The sequence below is a fragment of the Euprymna scolopes genome, chromosome 12 (assembly GCF_053919585.1).
Source record: "Euprymna scolopes isolate OS-2025 chromosome 12, ASM5391958v1, whole genome shotgun sequence".
Taxonomy (NCBI): Eukaryota; Metazoa; Mollusca; class Cephalopoda; order Sepiida; family Sepiolidae; genus Euprymna; species Euprymna scolopes.
This window is the reverse complement of record NC_136493.1, coordinates 1,669,167-1,690,000: the sequence shown is the minus strand read 5'-3', so window position 1 is coordinate 1,690,000 and position 20,834 is coordinate 1,669,167. Positions and strand designations below refer to the sequence as shown.

The window sequence follows — 20,834 nt, the reverse complement described above, 5'->3', positions numbered from 1 at the left end:
GCCCTTTTAAACGTATCTACAAATTTTTCGGCCAACCCATTCGATCGTGGATGGTACACAGGTGTTGTCATATGTAGAATATTTAGTGAGTCACAGAATTCTTTGAATTCATGAGCAGTAAATGCTGTTCCATTATCGCTCACTAAGGTTTTTGGCACTCCAAAACGGCTAAAAATTTCATTAAGCGCACTCACAGTGTTTTTTGCTGTTGGATGTCTAAACTTAAATATTTCTGGCCATTTTGAAAAAGAATCTACAATAATCAAGTAAAAATAACCATTTATAGGTCCCGCATAATCAATATGCAGACGTGACCAGGGTAGGTCCGTCTTTGGCCATGGCGTCGTTTTTACTGGAGGATCTCGAGCTGCTAATTGACATCCTCTGCATGTCTTGACACATTTTTCAACTTCCTTGTCCATACCAGGCCAGTACACATATCCTCTCATAAGGGATTTCATTCTCGAAATGCCCGGATGACCTGTATGAAATTCCTTCAGAATTTTCCTCTGTAACGTTAGTGGAATTACGATCCTCTCACCATACATGAGCACATCTTCACAGATGGAAAAAGGCGTTGTTTGATCTACCTTTTTATTTTTTTTTATCCATCCCAATTGATTTTTCATTTTCTTAATGAAAATGTCATTTACTGCCTCTTTTTTTATTTTTTCGAAAGTTACCGGAAGTTCACGTATCATATTACACATTGAACTTGTACATTCACTTTCGTCTTTAAGCGCAGCAATTACCGTTTCTTCGAAACTTTCGCTTCTTTTAGGGATCAACCGTGATAATGCATCTGCGTGTCCTAACTTTTTTGAGGATACATGTTCCATCTTAAACTGATAGTTTAAGAGGGTTACAGCCCATCGCTGTAATCGATTCGCAGTATGTGTGGGAATGCCTTTCTTTGATCCAAATATGGTAAGTAGGGGTTTATGGTCGGTTTGCAAAATAAAAGATCGTCCATGGAGAAATCGATTGTACTTTGTAATTCCAAATATTATCGACAGCGCCTCTTTTTCAATTTGGCTGTAATTTTTCTCCGCTGCAACCAACGTTCTTGAAGCATGGGCGATAGCTTTTGTCCTACCATCCTCATACTTGTGAAGTAATACAGCGCCAACACCGTAATCACTGGCGTCCGTTGCTAGTATTAGTTCCTTTTCTGGATTGAAATGTGCCAATGCTAAGTCTGACAGTAGACATCTTTTGATATTTTGGAAAGCAGATTCACATTCCTTATTCCAGTTCCATTTAACACCCTTTTTCAGTAACTCGTTAAGAGGAGCTCTTAAATTATGTATGTTAGGGATGTAAATTGCATAGTATTGAACTAATCCCAAAAACGATTTTAATTTTGTCACTGAATCTGGAGCAGGCATCTTTTCAATTGCTTCAGTCCTTTGTGGATCCGGTCTTCGACCCTCTTTGTCGATTATTTGACCTAGATATTTAATTTTTTTCATAAAAAAATCGCATTTTTCTGGGCTCAATTTAAAACCAAATTCCTGTATTCTTTTGAATACTTCTTTTACATGCTTCTTATGATCTTGCAAATTTTCACTTTTAATTAGGATATCGTCAAGGTAGGCCATTGAAAATTCCAACCCTGCCAGCATCGTGTCCATAATTTGCTGGAAAATAGCAGGAGCAACCTTTAATCCAAAAGGAAGCCTCTTTAGCTTAAAAATGCCCTTATGAGTATTTATGCCTAAGTATTTGGAGCATTCATCGCTGATCTTAATTTGCAAGTAAGCATCTGAGAGGTCTATCTTAGAAAAAATTTTTCCTCCGTTAAGCTTAGAGAACAGATCTTCTGCGGACGGAAGGGGATAATTATGGTCCAATAGACAGTCATTTAAACCCGTTGAAAAATCTCCACAGACCCTTATTCTGTTATTTTTTTTCTTTACATACACGGTTGGACTTGCCCAATCTGTGTGGTTAACTTTTTCAATGACTTCCAGTTGTTGAAGTCTATCCAACTCTTTTTCGATTGCGTCCATCGCTGAAAAAGGCACATTCCTTTTAGGTTTGAACACTGGAGTGGCATTTTTCTTTAATTCAAATTTTGCCTCTGTCTTAATACAGAGTCCTAGTCCTTCGGCAAAAACATTGGGAAATTCAGTTTTCAAATCCTTCAGGAAGTCTTCCCTTTGGTTTGCTTTTTCTGCAGTTAAAACGTTACAAAACGAATTTATGGGTTTCTCCCATAAATTAAACAGGACAATCCAATCTACCCCAAACAGGCATGTATTCTTTCCTGGTACGACGTACACTTTGGATTTATGAGTCTGGTTAGCGAATGTCACTTTGCATTTTAATTCTCCCTTGAACTCTAATCTTTTGCCGCACACACTTCTCGCCGTCTTTCTGGTTTTCGTTAATTCAGGTCGACCTATCCTTTTCCATATATCTTCATTTATAATACTAATATCTGCACCGCTATCCAGAAGCAATGTAACCAGATGTCCATTTATCCGAACATCAACATATTTCCGTCTTTCGCAGCTTTTTTCTTTATTCATGCGAAGCGTATTTACATTATCGGTCCCTTGTCTTTTCTTCTGGGCACAGTATGTTCCCTTGTGACCTCTGAGACCACATTCATAACATATTTTGTTCCTAAACCAGCAGGTCTTATTGTTGTGTCTTAAACTACCACAACATTTACACTTTAGCTTTGGGTCTTTGTATCCTTTAAGGATCCTGTGTTCTTGGAACCTGGACTTTCTTGTGGTCCCTTGCCTTTTTACTTGCTGCACCTTAAAAATATTTTTCTCTTCAATGCGAGTGTTGTCTTTCTTTATGTTAATCAGACGTTGACACTCTTCAGTGACTTTTTGCAATGTTATGTTAGGATCCGCCTCCATAATTGTTAGGATCCGTGAACGTATATCTTTGTCCCTTGGTGCTGTGAGACCTTGTACAAAGATTAAACATTTAAATTGGTCTGCGGAAATTTCATTCAATTTAAATGATTCGCATAAACAGTTCACAGTGCAAGCATATTCTAGATAGTCTTCAGCTTCTGCCTTCTGAATGTTCAAACATTTGTATCTAGAGTGAAATAGGCTATCCCTTTTATCAAATATTTTCGACAAGGTACTAATTGTTTCCTCGAACGAAACCTCCTCCGGTTTTTTTGGTAGAATTAGATTTGCATACTTGGTGTTTTCATCAGTACCCAGTTTTTGTAGTAGCAGGGTAACTTTTTCCTCATCGGTCCAGTCTAAACATCTTTTCGTAAAAATTGTTTCGTATCTTCTGTAGTATGCAGGGAAAGTAACACCAGTATCCGGGGAGTAACGAAATTCCGTTAGTGAATTTGAAATACCCTCGGCAGAAAAATTAGTCTTCTTCCCGGTCGACGTTAGAATTAGCTTTTCTAAATTCTTTTGCTGTGTCGACATTTGTCGTTGTAGTATGTTTGTTTGTTCTTGTTGTGCCTCTAAAGTTTTTTGTGTTCTTTCTTGTTGTTGTTGCAGCTGTTGCTGTAGCTGTTGTTGTTGAATTTGTTGTTGTTGTTGTTGTTGTTGCGCTAAAAATTGTTGAGTCATTTTTGTCTGTTCCTGGATGCTAAGGGCTAGAGCCTTAGTTAACTCTGCTAATTGTTCCATGTTAGCTTCTAGTACAAAAATGTCTTTTCGAATTCTACACAATAATTCCAAAGAAAAATCGTAAATTTACGTATATCGTAAATTAGTAGCAATATGCAGACACAACACGTTTCAACAAAGTTCATCCATAGTAATTCAACAGGCTTTGTAAAATAATTCTTTTTTTTTTTTTTTTTTTTTTTTTTCAACAACGTAAGTTCATACACAAAATATTTCTTACTTCCCATGACAAATAGTTCCAATTATTTATATAAAGGCAATAACAAACAATTAATTTTCCAAAAAAAAAAATATATATGGCTGCCGTTCCCACGTGGCATAAAATGGTACAATAGTCGTTGTATTTATATTTTTTCTTTCGAAACTCGTAATCCTTTAGTGTAGTTTCGAATTCAACTTGCGACCATTTTTTTTTTTTTTTTTTTTTTTTTACTTGTCAAAATAAATATAAATTCCACTTTACCTTGAACATGTTTCTATAATTTCTTGTGAGTTCTTTACGAAGAAAAATCCGTACTTTTCGCTACTTTAGGTAGGAAAAATTTTTAAATTCATTGACGCACGTGGTCAAAAATCCTTGTGTAGTTTTTTTTTTTCGTAAAACAAAAAATCCTTGCATTGTACACAGTCCTTGGTACGGTAATTTATCTCTGTTAAGAGAAAGAACATCCTTTCGTCGCCATTGTTATATTCCTAAATACTTAGGAAATAAAGACAAACGTGAGTTACACCAAGTGGTATGTGTAATGGGGTTTATTTATAATACAGAAACGTAAGGCTGCTCGCCTAAGGTAAATAGAAGTACATAGTAACAAGTATGGGGAAGAAAGTCTGATAATCAACACGTAAGACTATCCGTCTTACTGCGACTGCTTGTCTGCCGCTGTCTGCGACTGTCTGCCAAACAGTCCAATATATATATACAGTTTGTAACCGGTGTATAGCCAGTTATGTTCCTTCACAACAATTATATATATATATATTTTTGATTACCTAGTATTATATATATATATATATATATATATATATATATATATATATATATATATATATATATATATAATAGGTAATCAAAAGCGTTCTGCCCGTTTTTTTTATTAGCCATTGAATGAAGTTGAAATATATATGAAATGCGAGGCTCGCTGTTTGTTTGTAAATAAACAAGCAGGTCAAACACTGTAAAAAAGTGTCTATTTAAATGGACATTTGATGAGGTCATTTGAGAGCACCAATCCCATGGGCCCGAGGTAAGAAGTGCCGATTATCAACGCAGTAGGAGGTGTGGGTTCATTCCCTGGCTAGGGAAAGGAGCTGGTCTAGCTGTACTGATGAGCCGTGATACAGCGAAACAGTACAGTATGTAAATGACTATATATATATATATATATATATATATATATATATATATATATATATATATATGCAGGATGTAATGATACAATTGCCGCCATAGAAAAGACAACATAATTTTTGATGAAAACTGGTTTCCTTTTTTTTTTTTGCTGACCATTTACTAGTTAGCCAGTTGTGTACAGATCCCAAGATTGATAGGAACCTTCTATCATGTCTGAAAGTGACACAATTTTCAACAAGCGAGATCAGAGATGTGCCACTGTACAACTCATGCTCTCTACCGATCCAAGTTATGATAACAGGACCATTGTCAGCACCCTCAAAATGCATTGTTGGATTGCCACAAATAACAGAGACGTGCCCAGGGTGATGAAAACAAGGTTTCCGGCCACGGTTATGGTCTGTGGTATCGTTTCAAGTAAGGGCCACATCATACCACCTCACATCTTTGAAGTTGCTTGAAAGTCAACACCAAAGTGTACCTAGATGTGCTGAAGCGTGTGTGATCCCCTGCTGTAATCAAGTGGCTGCTGATAGACCCTGTGTGTGCCGTCCACAAGTTCACAGAGACCCAAGCTTAGCTTCAGAAGGAGTGCTATGACTTTTTTTTTTTTTTTAAAATTCAATTTTCACCCCAAACAAGGCACAGTGCCACTTTGAAGCAGGGGGCTACTATCAGGGACTTAATTAGTGGGGTCATTATGAAGGAAGATGAGTAGAAAGATGTTTGTTAACATTACACTTGAACTTCTGTATATCATTGCAGTTGGGAAAACAGAATCCCGAAAGGGAGTTCCAAAGACCCGCAGTTCTGGGGAAGAAACTATTGGAGTAAAAGGCTTTCTTGCACCTAGGGATCTCTACTGTAAAGGGATGAGACTTAGTAGCTTGTCGGGTTTGTCGGGGGTAGTTACGTCGGGGAGGTACAAATGTTTGCAGTTCGTCAGAGCATTCACCATTGAAGTATTTGTAGAACAGGCAGAGGGATGCAACATCTCGTCGATGGGACAGAAGCTGAAGCCTAGATGACAGTTCAGGACCTATCAGGTTGGCGACTCTCTTTTGAACCCTGTCCAGGAGCGAGAGACAAGAAGCAGATGCACCAGCCCAGATGTGACAACAGTACTCCATACATGGGCGAATGGTTGCCTTATAGAGGTATAGGATACTGTCAGGCGTAAGTAGTTTTCTAGCACGGTAGAGGGAGCCAACCTTCCTTGCAGCAGCCTTGGCAATGCTCTCAATGTATCTATTCCAGTTCATATTCCCTGTAAACGTTAGGCCGAGGAGTTTAAAAGAAGTACTTTCAGGTAATGTGTTCTTGGCCATTGCTATTGGTGGTAGAGAAGGTTTCTTGTAGTTATTGAAGGAAACAAGCTTAGTCTTAGCAGCATTGAATGTGACCAACCATTTTTGTCCCCATTCCACTACGGATTGGAGGTCATCCTCTAGTGTTTCTGCCATTTCCTTGGATATGTGTTCATTCGTTTTCCCCTCATATCTGTTATAGAGAGTGGTATCATCGGCAAATATACCCATCTCCGAAACAATTTTATCAGGGAGGTCGTTTATGAATATCAGGAATAATAGAGGTCCAAGGATAGACCCCTGAGGTACTCCCACATTTATGTCGTATTGTTTGGATGTACGACCGTCGAGGACAACCTTGATTTTTCTATTACTTAAGAAGGATTTAATTACATTATGAATTCTTCCAGTGATTCCATATGATCTAATTTTCCTTAGAAGACCATCGTGCCCTGTCAAAAACCTTAGATATATCAAGGGCCACCGCTCTACCCTCCCCTGTTTTATCCAATGACCGGTATATACGTTCAGAAACTACAGTTAAGATATCTGCTGTTGAACGGGCTTGCCTGAATCCATATTGTTTGTCAGTCAGGAGTTTAGCAGCTGTTAGGTGCTGGACTAGGGCTTGATTAACTAAGGACTCAAATATTTTGGCGAAAAGCGGGAGGAGGCTAATGGGGCGATAATTTAGTGGGTCAGTTCTTTCACCAGAATTCTTGAAGACTGGTACCACAGAGGCGGTTTTCCAGCAGTCGGGAAAACAAGATTCGTTAAGGCATTTATTGTAAAGTTTGGACAGAACTGGAGCAACCTCGGCAGAGCATTTTTTTAATAGTACAGCCGGGATGAGATCTGGTCCACATGCTTTTGAGGTGTCTAGGTTTTTTATAATAGCATATACCTGAGAAGGGGTGATTTTCAAATCGTCTAGTGAGGCGTCTGTTCACAGATGAAAATCAGGGAGTGAGTGGTGTACCGAGTTCAGTGTGGAGTTTGAGGCAAACCGACTGGCAAGCAGATTAGCCTTGTCAGTTGCCGTGCAAGCAACCTCATGATCGTTTGATAGTGGGGGAATAGTTGACTGTCCATTATTTACTACGCTGTTGTAGATTTTCCAAAAATCCCGGGTTCCTAATTTCTGTGCTTCGATGCGTTTTCTGGTGGTTTCAGAGTAATCTGTCTTAGCTGTCTCTATCACTCTCTTACAATTATTTCTAGCTTCTATAAACTTCTGTTTATTTGAGCTGGACTTATGTTGGTTGAATCTGCGGAACGTATGCTGCCTTTGACAAATGGCAGCTGCATAAGCAGAAGTAAACCATTGGGGGGAGTGGGGCTTGCTATAGAATTTCCGTGCGGGAACATGTGCTTCAATAGCAGTTTTGAACCATTCAGTGGTCTCATTTACACACTGTTCCGCTGGAAGAGTAAAGATATTTTGCCATGGGGCATCTCTGATGAGCTCCCTGATGGCTTCCCAATCAGCCTTTTTGTAATATCTCGTTGTTTTGAGTAGTGGGTCTTCAGTTTTAGGGCAAGAATTTAGGCTGATTTCTACCATTATCACAGCGTGATCAGCATTCCCGAGTGGGGTGTGGGCATTTGTTGTACAGTCATTGGGAACCGTTGTCAGAAAGAGATCTAGAAGTGAGGCATGTTGATCTTGCTGGTCTGGGAAACGTGTCGGAAATGTAACCAACTGAGATAGGGAATGGGATATAGAGAAGCTATGTGTTGTGCTACCAGCTACGTCTGTGTGATTAGAGAATCCTAGCCAGTTACTGTGGTGGACATTGAAGTCACCAAATACATGTATTTGTGCGCTAGTATCGAGGGAGAGTGCTATATCTATGCTGTCTGAGACTTTGTTTATTAGGGTACAGTCTTGGTTTGAGGGAGAGCGGTAGAGAAAATACAAGTAGATAATATTGTGTTGCATATTTAGTCTGAAGCACATAAAGGCCTGGTCCTCTGATTCTAGTTTTATTTCTCTAGTCAGGGGGAGAGTGTTACGAATATAGACTCCAAGTCCATGCATATGTTTGTCCGAGTCCTTATGGTAGAGTGGGAGATAACCAGGCATGTTAAAGTGGTTAGAGGGAATGGAGGAATGAAGGTTAGTTTCACTTAATGCTAAGATATCCGGGTTGTTTACAAGGAGAAATGACTCAACATCATCTAAGTTAGTTCTAAGCCCGCGGATATTAGTAAATGCAAGCCTCAAAGGAGGAGGCAGGTTGGTTTTCTTTGAGTTTGGTCCTGGTTTAAACGTAACTTTTGCTTGAGCTGTCATTTCATTTTATTTTATTTAAAAGTTTCAGTTAGGGTGAGTGAGTGAGGGGGTGCTGGACAAGTAGTTGTGCAGAATACCAGACATGCAATACAAGTAGACTATCAGCTGTCCTCACCCACAGGATTGTGGCCTCAGAAAAGCCCACCGGGAATGAGTGCAGGGTCCCTTTCCATGCGCGACATGGCACTACAAACATCCCGATATTTTACAACTGTTGATGGAGCAGCCGCTCTAAGCGCTACCAAAGAGTTATGGGCTCCTGTTCTATCAGTCGGAAACAGCAACCAGGAACTGTCAATCCGGTACCCTCAATCCGTTAGGCAAAGCCAGCCCAGTCCAACTGCACTGACATATATGGCACTGAAGCACCCCACTATGTCCAGTTTAGGAGGATGGGATGTGGCGGGAGTGGGGAGAAGCGGCGTTCATTGCCCTAGTCAGGAAACAAGGTCAACCACTGGGTGATTCAGCCGAGTCCCTGTGATAGTACCTCTACGCCTGGCCAATAGGCAAAGAAGGAGTATGAAAGCCGGGCGATAGACAAAGCCTATCTCCTCCTTAAGCAGTTTAGGTTTGCCAACCGGTGATTTGTTTGAGTCACCAGCTCTAGGAAGGTTGTCGTCCAGGACTGAAGAGGCCTCCCTCCCCTAGGTTTAGTTTCAGAGTTTTCCTTCTCCTAGACGGATGACCTGGGAAGACCTACGGGTCCATCAGCTCCGAGGGGGTTCACCCCGTGCCTGGGTCCTAATCCAGGTATTTCTGCGACCTCGCATGGGTAGTTAATATTTATTGGTTATTTAGGTTAATATCTCTTGAAAAAAATCGGGCATTTAGATTAACTTCTACAGAAAATTTTCACTCCTCAAACCTGGTTAAAAAAGGGCATTACTATGCTTCCATTTTCATTTTTACTGGGAGAGGGTATCGGTAAAAATTCGTGCAGTGGAAGCAGCTAAATTTGCTACAGTATTGGATTGAGAGAGACGGTGATTGAGACTGAAGGTTGCTACTTTAAACAGATGTTAGCGCTACTACATAATCAAATTATCCGAATTAATTTTTTCAATAAAAGTTTTAAAATAAAGTTTTAAAATAAGTATTGTTTTTTTAGGGCGACAACTTTATCATTCCACCCTATATATATATATATATATATATATATATATATATATATATATATATATATATATATATATATATATATATAATGAACATTTTGGAAATAATATTCCAACGTAATGGAGAAATGAAAAAAAAAGGAACAAGCCAAAATTATTTAAGTGCTTATAAACGTTTTGTCTTTATTTCAAGACTTTCCTGGGATGATTAATTTAAAGAAATAAAATTCCATTACAATATTTTAAAATATATTTTTGTGTCTGTTATGTGAAATGGACGTTTTTGCTCTTTTTTTCAAACGAAAAGATAACCGTTAGCATTCAAAGTATGTATAGCGTTTATGACATGGAATGAGTGAAATTTCTTACATTTTTAAATAACATATTAGAATGTAAAAGATATGATGCCGTTTATGTTCTCTTTGGAAATGAATGTAGTTGTTAGAATTCTACATACTAGATATGCATATGAAATAAAATGATTGTTTCTGTGTTTTTATTTATTGATGGATTTTTTTATTTTATTATTGACATTAGTTCTATGGTGAAAGTTAGTTAACTTGAATCTAAATTTAAGTTCTGTTCTTTTAAAATAAGGAGATAAGTTACGTTGTTTAATTGTGTTTGAGTGCTGATTCAAGAAGTGTTGACCGAGATTTATTTTAAATGAATTTAATGAATTTATCGTGTTTAAAGTTAAAAGAATGATCATGTTATATTGAATGAGAGAATAATGTATTCAGGAAATTGTTATTTTTATATCTGTTTTTATGTTCACTAAGCCTTTTCTATCGTTTACATTGAGTTTCACTAACGTATATATGATTATAATTATATTATTGGACCTGCATTAGATATGGGTTTGTTTGAAAATATTTTGTTGTTTTTAATATTTATTTTACAGTTTGTGATGTGGTTTGCATTATTGGAATTCTTAGTTTGATTAGAGTGCTGCAAATTTTTGTATTATTGGCGTGGGTGGGTAAAAGGAAATGTCTGGTTATGAGGGTAGTGTCTGGTGTATATGGATTTTGCTTGTTTTAGAAAAATATTTGTAGGGCATTATTTTGTTAGCATTTAATAAAAAAATAGGTTTTCAAAGAATGGTGATGTATTTGAATTCTTTGTTCAAATATTTTCAACTACAAATGCTGGATGTACGTAGGAAGAAACCAATTATTATGTCTGTTTTTATTTTGTCATTATGGTGTGAGCAGAAATATATGTAATCATTTTTATGTCTAGTTTTGCGATTAACTTTGAAGGTTAGATTATTGCTGGATTTTATTATAAGTATTAAAATAATATTGAGTCATTGTTCTCTGTTTCAACTCCCTATAAAGTTTAGCTATGAAAAGTGTGATTGAAACAACATTTTCCAATGAGCAATGTTGAATTAGATTAAGTTGACGTCCGGACAACTTTAAAATTAATTTCTATAATTTTAATATCTTTTTTGTTTGTTTACAATCCATATTTCCTTTAATTTATTAAATTTTATCTTTGATTTTCAGTTGTGACGACGAGCATCATCCTAGTGGTCCTCTTCATCATCATTCTCATCAGCATCGTCATCGGCGTGATCTGTTTCCGCCACTTTAAAACTCGACTATCTTACTTGCCTTAAGGAATATACCAACACACACACACACACACACACACACACACACACACACACACACACACACACACACACACACACACACACACACACCATCGTTATCTGCTATTTGGCTGATATCAACTTTTTTTGCTTCATCCTACAGCTTTACAGCTCCCGCCCTCGCACACACTTTTTTTTACCAATTGTTGTTGCATAGATGAAAGTTATTTACTTTTGTTGAAACTGGAAAAAATTATTTTGTAGTAAGAGTTCAAACTATTTCAGCGTTTTCTTCGAAACGAACGTAGACAGCTTCTCTGTCCCATTTCCTCTCGCTTGCCATTTGCATTTCTCTTTTTTGTTGCCCTCAAACTGAGTCCAAACAATTATGATTAATGAATATACATTTTTTTTCATTTTTTTTCTGTCATTTTTTACAACTCCAGCCGCCATCTTTGTAATCATCAACGTCTTTTAATCTGCACAGATTTTATGTTCTTTTTAATCTGCACAGATTTTATGTTCTTTTTGTGATTAGCAGAACTATCCCTTTTAAAACATCCTTCACCTGCCCCGTGGCTGTTGCCGTTGGGGCGCTACAGAAAACCTGTCAACCAGTCCTCTCCATCCTTCCCTCTCCATCCTTCCCTGTTTGATCGCCTAGCTCAGCTTAAATCCTGTCCATTCTGTGATACTGTCTTCCTCTCTTTCTTCCTCCTCTTACTGTTCCCTGAAGCACTGTCTTTGCAAGTCTCTCTGCTCTTGTTACATGGCCAAACCATTTTAGTTTATGCCTCCTGATTGTGGCGAGAAGATCTTCATAAAGACCAATGGCTTGCCTTATTCAGTTTTTGACTTCCTCATTGGTTATGTAGTCTTTATAAGAAATGCCAAGCAGTCTTCTGAAGCATTTCATTTCTGAGGCCTGAATCCTCTTCTCTAATTCTGCTGTAAGGGTTCATGCTTCACAAACATACAGGAACATTGAGTGTCAAGAGAACACATGACTTTTATCTTTAAGCTGAGTTTGATTGCCTTGTTCTTCCAAATGATGTTCAACTTAGCCAGTGTTGCAATTGTCGTTGCAATTCTGGCTTTAATAACATCTCATCTGAAACTATTGTTCCAAATGATGTTCAACTTAGCCAGTGTTGCAATTGTCGTTGCAATTCTGGCTTTGACATCTCATCTGAAACTATTGTTCCAAATGATGTTCAACTTAGCCAGTGTTGCAATTGTCGTTGCAATTCTGGCTTTGACATCTCATCTGAAACTATTGTTCCAAATGATGTTCAACTTAGCCAGTGTTGCAATTGTCGTTGCAATTCTGGCTTTAATAACATCTCATCTGAAACTATTGTTCCAAATGATGTTCAACTTAGCCAGTGTTGCAATTGTCATTGCAATTCTGGCTTTAATAATATCTCATCTGAAACTATTGTTCCAAATGATGTTCAACTTAGCCAGTGTTGCAATTGTCGTTGCAATTCTGGCTTTAATAACATCTCATCTGAAACTATTGTTCCAAATGATGTTCAACTTAGCCAGTGTTGCAATTGTCGTTGCAATTCTGGCTTTAATAACATCTCATCTGAAACTATTGTTCCAAAGTATTTGAAATTCTTCACGATTTCAAGCTTTTCTCAGTTGGCAGTTTGGATTCCATTGTCAGTATTTGTCATTAGTTTTGTTTTGTTTGCATTGATTACCACGCCGTAAGCTGTGGAGGATCTATTTAGTTTCCCGACCAAGTTCTCGCGTTAAAAACATAAATTGTATGAATTAAGATGGTTTTTTTTAATAAGTAAACTTTTATATATCGGGACGATTCCAATATTTTTCTGGATTTCAATACAAGTACCGATTCCGTACTAAGTTCCCAATTCCGATACAATTATCGATTCCGATTCTTTATAAATCTCTAAATATTTAACTTTAGAGTTGTGATTTATTCCTGATTACCGTAAAAAAACATGTTAAATGTGCAGATATTTTCTCAAACGTAAAAATACACTTATGGAGGATGATCTATAGATTTTAGCTTTATTGGTAATTGAAAAATCAATAAATATTTATTATTTTATTATTATTACCAGCAGTGGAAGATTTTGCATTAATCAAAATTTAAAAAAAAGAAGATAATTAAAAGAATCGTTTTTGGCATTGGAAAATTTCAATGCCCCCCAAAACATCCGATTTTTCTGATTCCCGATTCTGATAAATCGTCCCAACACTAATATATATTATTTATAAATTTTATTATTTAATTATATATTATTTATATGTGTGTGTGTCTGTGAATTCGTAACATGTACTCTGAAACGACTAGGCAGATTTTTAAAAAATTTCGCACAAATATACTTTATGTATCTAAGGGTGTTTTAGATAGGCTTTGTATCGAAATGCCTCTGATAAGTATCGAAAATTAATAATCGAAAAAATCCAATTAAAGAAGAAACAGTCTGAGTTTGACTAAAATTAACACCCTTATACAGCCTAATATCATAAGTGCATTTGAGAATTTTATTACTGTACAAGCCGAAGAGCTAATCAGATTCTTAGTTATTCACACTCCCAGACACATAAAATATATTTGTGTGAAATAAAAAGAAATTGACCCAGCCGTTTCAGAGTTCATAGGGAACGAACTCACACGTACACAAACACGATGACTTATATATACATATATCTGTCCATATTAGTTGACGTCGTGTTTTTATAACTTTTTATAGTATCTTAATTTTTCCTATTTTTTTTTCTCCATCCCGTTTAAATTAAATCTTGACTCTTTTTTTTTTCTTGAAGTTTCTTTTCGTCTTTTTTCTTCTCCTCCATCTTTTACACTTGCTTTCCTCTTCCTTTTTTTCTACGTTTTTCTTTCTTTCTTTTTCGTACGCCTTCTTCATTATAAATTGTTACATTCTGTTATCTTTGTATTTTTTTCCTATTCCGCTACGGCTGACTTTTGTATATGCTTGTCTCACACGTTTGCATTACACGAACGGCGCCATTGTTAGGGAGCGAGAACTCCAATTTCTTCTTGATCAAATAACACGGCAAATAAATAACAAACAAGATGGGTTTTTTTTCCTGAACACAAAAATATTTGAAAACGAAAACATTTATTGTATAAAAATGTATCAATTGTAAAAAATTGTAAAAACATTTATTGAAAAGTCTGCGAAAGAAAATATAATTTTAATAAAACAATTTTTGAACATTGGGTATTCCCCCCCCCCTCCTAAACATTTTTGGAATTAAAGTAAAATTGGATTTTTTTTTCAAACAATTTAATAATTTAAATGACATATTTTTCGAATCAAAGCAACATTGGATTTTTTTTTCGGAACAATATTTTAAAGTAAAATTTTTACTGTAGCAAAATATAGTTTTAATTTTATTGTGGCACGTGTTGAAGGATCATTAACCTATATATCTATAAAATTGAAATTGTCTGTATGTCTGTGTGTCAGTGTGTGTACATTTCCCTACCAAACTACTCTGTCAATTTTCAGTCTACAGACTCGAGATTTGATATAAGGATTATTGAGATTTGGGAAAATCTTTTTAATCAGGTTTCGGCCAGAAATTTGGCTGTTAAGTGGTCAAAGTTCAACGATTTGACCTTTGTTAACTCTACCAAACTCCTATGCCAATTTTGGGTCTAAACACTTGAAATTTTAGATGTAGGTTACTTGGACATGGATCAAACTTTTTAATTTGATTTGAGCCAAAAACCATAAATGTTAAGGGGTCAAAATTGGGGTCAAAGTTTAAAAAACTTTGACCTCTGCGGTCTCTACCAAATTACTCAGCCAATTTTTGGTCTAAACATTTGAAACTTTACATAAAGTGTATTCAGACATAGGGCAAGCTTTTTAATCGGTTTGGGCCGAAAATTTGGCTGACAAGGGGTCAAAATTCAAAAAATTTTACCTTTGCGGTGTCTAGCAAACTATTCAGCCAATTTTGTGTCTAAACATTTGAAATTGTGCATAAAGGGTATTCAGACATGCAGCAAGCTTTTTAATCAGTTTTGGCTGCCAAGAGGTCAAAGTCTACAAAGTTGACCATTGCAGACTCTACCAGACTCCTCCGCCAATTTTGTATCTAAACACTTGAAATTTTAGGTGTGAGTTACCTGGATATGAGTCAAACTTTTTAATATACATATGCACATAAAGTTATGAACAGTACACAGGGCCCGAGCAAAGCCGAGCTGAACTGCTAGTACATTATAGTTTTAATTTTGAAATTAATAAACAATTTGAATGGGAAGAAACGCCAGCTAGCGACAGTTTAGAGAAACCCACCCCCCAAAAATGGCACCGTCCGTGTAATGCAGAAGTGCTGCTTGTCCCACATATAAACTTTTTATGGAACTTTCATGCCGGATTTCTTGGATGAGTCTTTATACTCGATTAGATAATTTATATTTTTTATATTAATTTCATTTCTCGATTCATTCTGAATCGAACATCAAACAATTCATAAAAAAATCAACGGGATATTATGGAGCCATTTTTTCCCTTTTTTTTGCTGAATTTTATATATCCAGTTTTTGTTTGTATATATCATATTTTGCATGTTTGTACACACTGATACACAGACATGCCTGCATATCTAAATTTAACGGATGAATTGCCAACATACAGAATTCTTCATGTTTCTGAATTTTTGAGATGAGAATTGGTTATTCGAATTATTTGGATTCATCAGACTGGTTCTCATATTGAGTGTCATCATGTTGTTGTGTGTCAATAACGCGGTTAACGCGGTACAGTTTGAAGCAACTTGTTTGTGTCAAGTTAAGTGCACAGAGGTCGAAGGGTTGAGGCTGACAGGTTTCAAACCCATTGACTTCCATTGACAACGTGCGCGTGCACCTGAATGCAACAAGGGGTCATGAGGCAGGTCAGTGCGTTTTGAGTGCAAGCCGGTTAGCGGGGGTTGCCACCCCACACATATACCTTAAAATAAATAGGGACGCACATGTGAACGATGGAATCCAAATAAAGACATCTCCAAACAATAAACCCAAGTCGTGTTTTGGAGAGCAAGTATGAATAGTTGAAAGGGGCACCGAGCAAGGACGAGAAAACGTACGTGTCTTGAGATCTTCTTATATGTGACACACACGCACGCGTGTGCACACACACACGCGCGCACAGAGATACAAACACACACATGACTGTTACACACATGTTCACACACAGTGTCACATATACGAGAATATATGCACCTCATCTCATCACCTCTACCCTCACACAATCATTTTCACGTTTCGGTCAATATAACCTCCGACCTTCTTCAGATGTATCTTATTAAACTCGGGAATGTTTCAGTCGAACTCAGGAATTCTCAGTGTGGGCGACTGAAAAATACAATTGTGAATTACTTAGGACCTCTATGCAGTCATGGCTGACGGAACAAGAGCATGCTACCCACGTGAAGTAAATAAAGGATTCCATTCGAAATTCGACAGAAAATCCTGTCCGAATTCGACAGAAACATTCCCAAGTTCAAATGATGAACCCGAATATGGACGAAACTCGAGTCTTGAACATCCGGTTTGTTGATTGCCACGGCTTTTGTGAGTTATAGCTTTGTATTAGCTGTAAAATAGGCGTATTTTATTCGGCATCAAGCTTGTATCGCAAGGAAGATAAATCTGTTTTAAGAAAAAATGCAATTGTTTCTCTTTATCAGCCATTGTTCAATTTTATAATCGTCTTTGCTTTCAAGAATAAAAGATATTGTTTACATGTTTTTATTTTGATGAATTTATTTTAAGCATGTTTATATTAACGAATTGTGTTTGATGTTTATTTTTCATTATGTACTCAGAAAGACCTGTTTATCGAAAAGCGTGTTTTGTTTTGCATTATGTAACTTAAAACGCGAATTACATGTCATGATTTGTATAAAGTAGTCAATGTCAATTTTAATTCAAAGCAATGTTATTTACTTGATTTTCATGTCATAATTAGTTAAATATTGTTGCATTATTATATAAAACATGTACTTTCACGATTTCACGAGTCATTGTTCCGCCATTATTGTAACTTAAACAAAGAAAAGTAACGCGTAGTTTGAAATTCTGTTTATCTCTATCTTCCTTATTTTGTGTATGTATGTATATATATATATATATGTATGTATGTATGTATATATGTATGTATCTATATATATATATATATATATATATATATATATATATATATATATATATCCTCTTCTATATTAATAAAATAGAGACGATTTCCCCTGTATAAAAAGATAGTATAGCATTACAAACGCAGGCTGCCATACAAAATCAAAAATCTTCACGTTGTCACAAATTCCTACAATATTTCCGACGAAAGTCACTCTCCTAAACAATTCATAGTAACAGGAGGTTGGACGATAAATTACTCACTCATTATTTCCTACTCTCATTCTCGAATATTTTATAGTATTAACTTATCGGCAATGACCGCTCTTATTTTATTTTCAAACTTCGTCATTTTATCGGTTTTCTACGCATCACTCCATATGTCGTTATTTCTTAAATTTACAAACGCTTAATCAATCAATTTTACTACATTCAACATGACGTCATCCTCCATTACATTTGATAATATATTTTAAGATCACATTTACACTAAAATTACTGCTTATCCATTAAAATATTACAAAAATGTAGCAAGTTCGTCGTTTATAGAAAAACACTTTTGATTGCATGTGTGAGTAACATTTCAACAAAAAAATAGAGGAACTCGACACACTTCCAAGTGTTTATCTTCTTCTTCTTCTTCTCTTTTTTCTCTTTCTTCTTCTGTTTCTCTTTCTTCTTTTTTCTTTCCTCCTCCTCCTCCTCTGTCTTCTTCTTCTCTTTTTCTTTTTCTTCTGTTTCTCTTCCTTCTTCTTTCTTTTCTCCTCTTCCTCCTCTTTCTTCTTCTTCTTCTTCTTCTTCTTCTTCTTCTTCTTCTTCTTCTTCTTCTTCTTCTCTCTTTTTGTTTTCCAGGGTGTTGGAAAGCACTTCTCCTTAAGGCAACGCTTAAACAGTTTTGTAAGTATGGGGGCAAGTTCTGGTTGGAGCTTTTTTAACACTATAACTGGAATGCCATCAGGGCCAGTTGCTTTACTGGAATCAAGGTTTTTGATTAGCTTGGCGACCTCACGCACAGATATTTGTATGTTGTATAGCGTGTTGTCTGTTATAGGAGGAAATACAGGGAGTTGATGGTCATTGTCGCATAGGGTAGAATTAGCTGCAAAGTTCTTGGCAAATAGTCTGGCCTTGTCTGATGCTGACGAGATGACCTCAGGTCCATTGATGATAGTTGGGATAGAATGCACGCTTCTGTTCAAGATCATGTTTGCTATTTGCCAGAACTGGTGGGAACCAAGCCGCTGATCAGCTACTTTGGATTTAACAGACTGAGCATATAGCTCTCTTGCATGTTTTATTACTCTTTTACAGTGGTTGCTGGCAGTCCTGAAAACAGCTTTGCAAATCTTCCAAAGTGTTTATCAGTACACGCAGTGTTATTGTCAGCCAATATTTCCATCAGCAGGTCTTACTCGAGGAAAACATTCTCCAACTGTCGGATATCAGTGGTTGCATCGAGTTGTTGCAGTGATCACCATATTGCAAATGTATCAGAGCCTCAGGAAATGAGCATTAGAAAATTGTCACCATTGTGGTAGGTTATGTCTATCGGTAGTGTCCTCTAGTGGCTTTTCACACTGAGTTTTCCTTTTTCCAACGATTTATCCAGTGACAGCTTTTGCAGTCTTTCACAACAGATTTGACACTTTCTTTAGAAACGTGTGGGTTAACTTGTGGGTCAACTGATCGGGCGAGTATAAAGTCCCTTTACACCAAGATGTCCGCTTGATTATGAATGTCAGTTACCCGGCCGTCATCTCCTTACCATAGTACAGCTGTCGAGAACTGACTCTCCTTCTTCCTTGGCAGATGCAGCCACTTATGTGACACTTTAGTGAGGCGATCCGTGCGGTTCTGACAATTCACGTCTATGGTCAACCCATATTCTTTTTAACCGTCATCTGACTAACATCTCACCAGCTCGTATTCACGCATTCTTTTCATACCAAAATGTCAGTACTCGCACATTGAATCATCGACCAAGTGTAACACTATCGCTTTCCACTAAAGAGCCAGATTGACTTCTTTGAGTGCCGCATAAAGTTCAGTTACATTGATATGCCTAGCGTCGTTAGTTGGACGAAGCCAACACGTATCTTCAATGATACTTCCATTTACTTTTAATGCTACTCCTGTTGCTAAGCAACTTACATCTACCCAGGCTATAACTTCGGTATCGTCCGGGCACCAGTTTCCTCTAACAGAGTCTAGTTTTGTACTGTATCTGTTAAAATGTGACAGAATTGCGTTTCTGATCCTATTATTCCAACCCTTCGTTATTGTAGTTGATGAATGCAACTGTCACCCTGAGCCATCAACATAAGGGTTTGTGAATAACAAGATTTTTTTTATCTGCATAGAGAAAATATGCGCCCATGTGTCAATATATCAGAGATTTCTAGAAACTGACTTTTTCATTTCCAGACTTACAATCCAAGAACTCTTGCTCTATCTTTCAGATGCTCTGGATCCTTGCAAACAAAACCATAGTCTGAAAAATGTTGTTGCACACGTGATGCAGGAACTAGACTTTCATTAATAAAAAATATCATCAATTTATGCTGATGACATCTTTGATCGTAGCGCTAGGCCCATAAAAATAACTGAATTGGCCACAGTCCCTTGTCAACATGGATCTGAAGATATGCATTTCGTAGATCCAGTCATTGCCACTCTCTCAGACTCTGCATGCACACCTTTGGATTGGCAGTGAATGTATTCAAAAAGTCATTTAATTCGCGATAGTCAAGTACCGGACGTACCTTCCACTTCTGCTCCTGCATGATCGTCATCAAGGAAATCAGATCTACGCGTGGGCCGCGTTCTTCGGGATATGTCAACAGTCATCCATTCTGCTGCTATTATAGGAGCATGTTTTGATAGGCATCTCTGACATGGTCAGGCGTCGTGTATTCACTATTTGTCAATTCACCACAGTTCATTCCTTGTTAGAGCGTATGATAAGTGATGCTAAAATTCGACTCATCTGTTCAGGCCATCAAATGAGCTTCGCCCGATTCCATTAAATAAACGCCACCAGTAGATCGAAGCCCGGTTTGCCTACAACCAAAGTCTCAATGTTGACAGCCGGAACGTGCCCAAGCTACAACTTTATTCTGCTCTATCCACGGCAATTCAACATCCTTCTGTCAGCTGTTGGGACTTTCATTTCGTTAATTACATATTCCGTAATTACAGACCTAACTTTTGTATAAGTAATATCGTCTGAAGAGGTCCCTAGTTACTTGTAACTGGCTGAACAAAACATGCTCATGAATATGTACCGACATATTAATACTTATGCAAAACAAATAAAAGTATATATACTCTACTTCAGTCTTGAGCACTCTTGCACTAACATCGTTAAAACGTCATT

At 36.9% G+C, this 20,834-nt stretch overlaps 1 protein-coding gene across 3 annotated transcripts in view; it reads left to right on the top strand.

The window, feature by feature from the left end:
* LOC145291146 (lysosomal acid phosphatase-like) overlaps positions 1 to 20,834 on the top strand; it is a 186,725-nt gene that overhangs the window by 144,344 nt on the left and 21,547 nt on the right. The window contains exon 12 of one of the 3 annotated variants that reach the window (XR_013869337.1): positions 11,216 to 11,414. The exons of 1 other annotated variant lie outside the window; for it this stretch is intronic. Coding sequence is in view for 1 of the 2 variants with exons in the window: in XM_080136665.1 (XP_079992791.1) it covers positions 11,216 to 11,328 (113 nt within the window). In the remaining variant the exon portion in view is untranslated. Of the gene's footprint in view, positions 1 to 11,215; positions 17,070 to 20,834 lie in introns of those variants that run through there. One more of the 3 variants, XM_080136665.1, reaches the window with a different exon arrangement.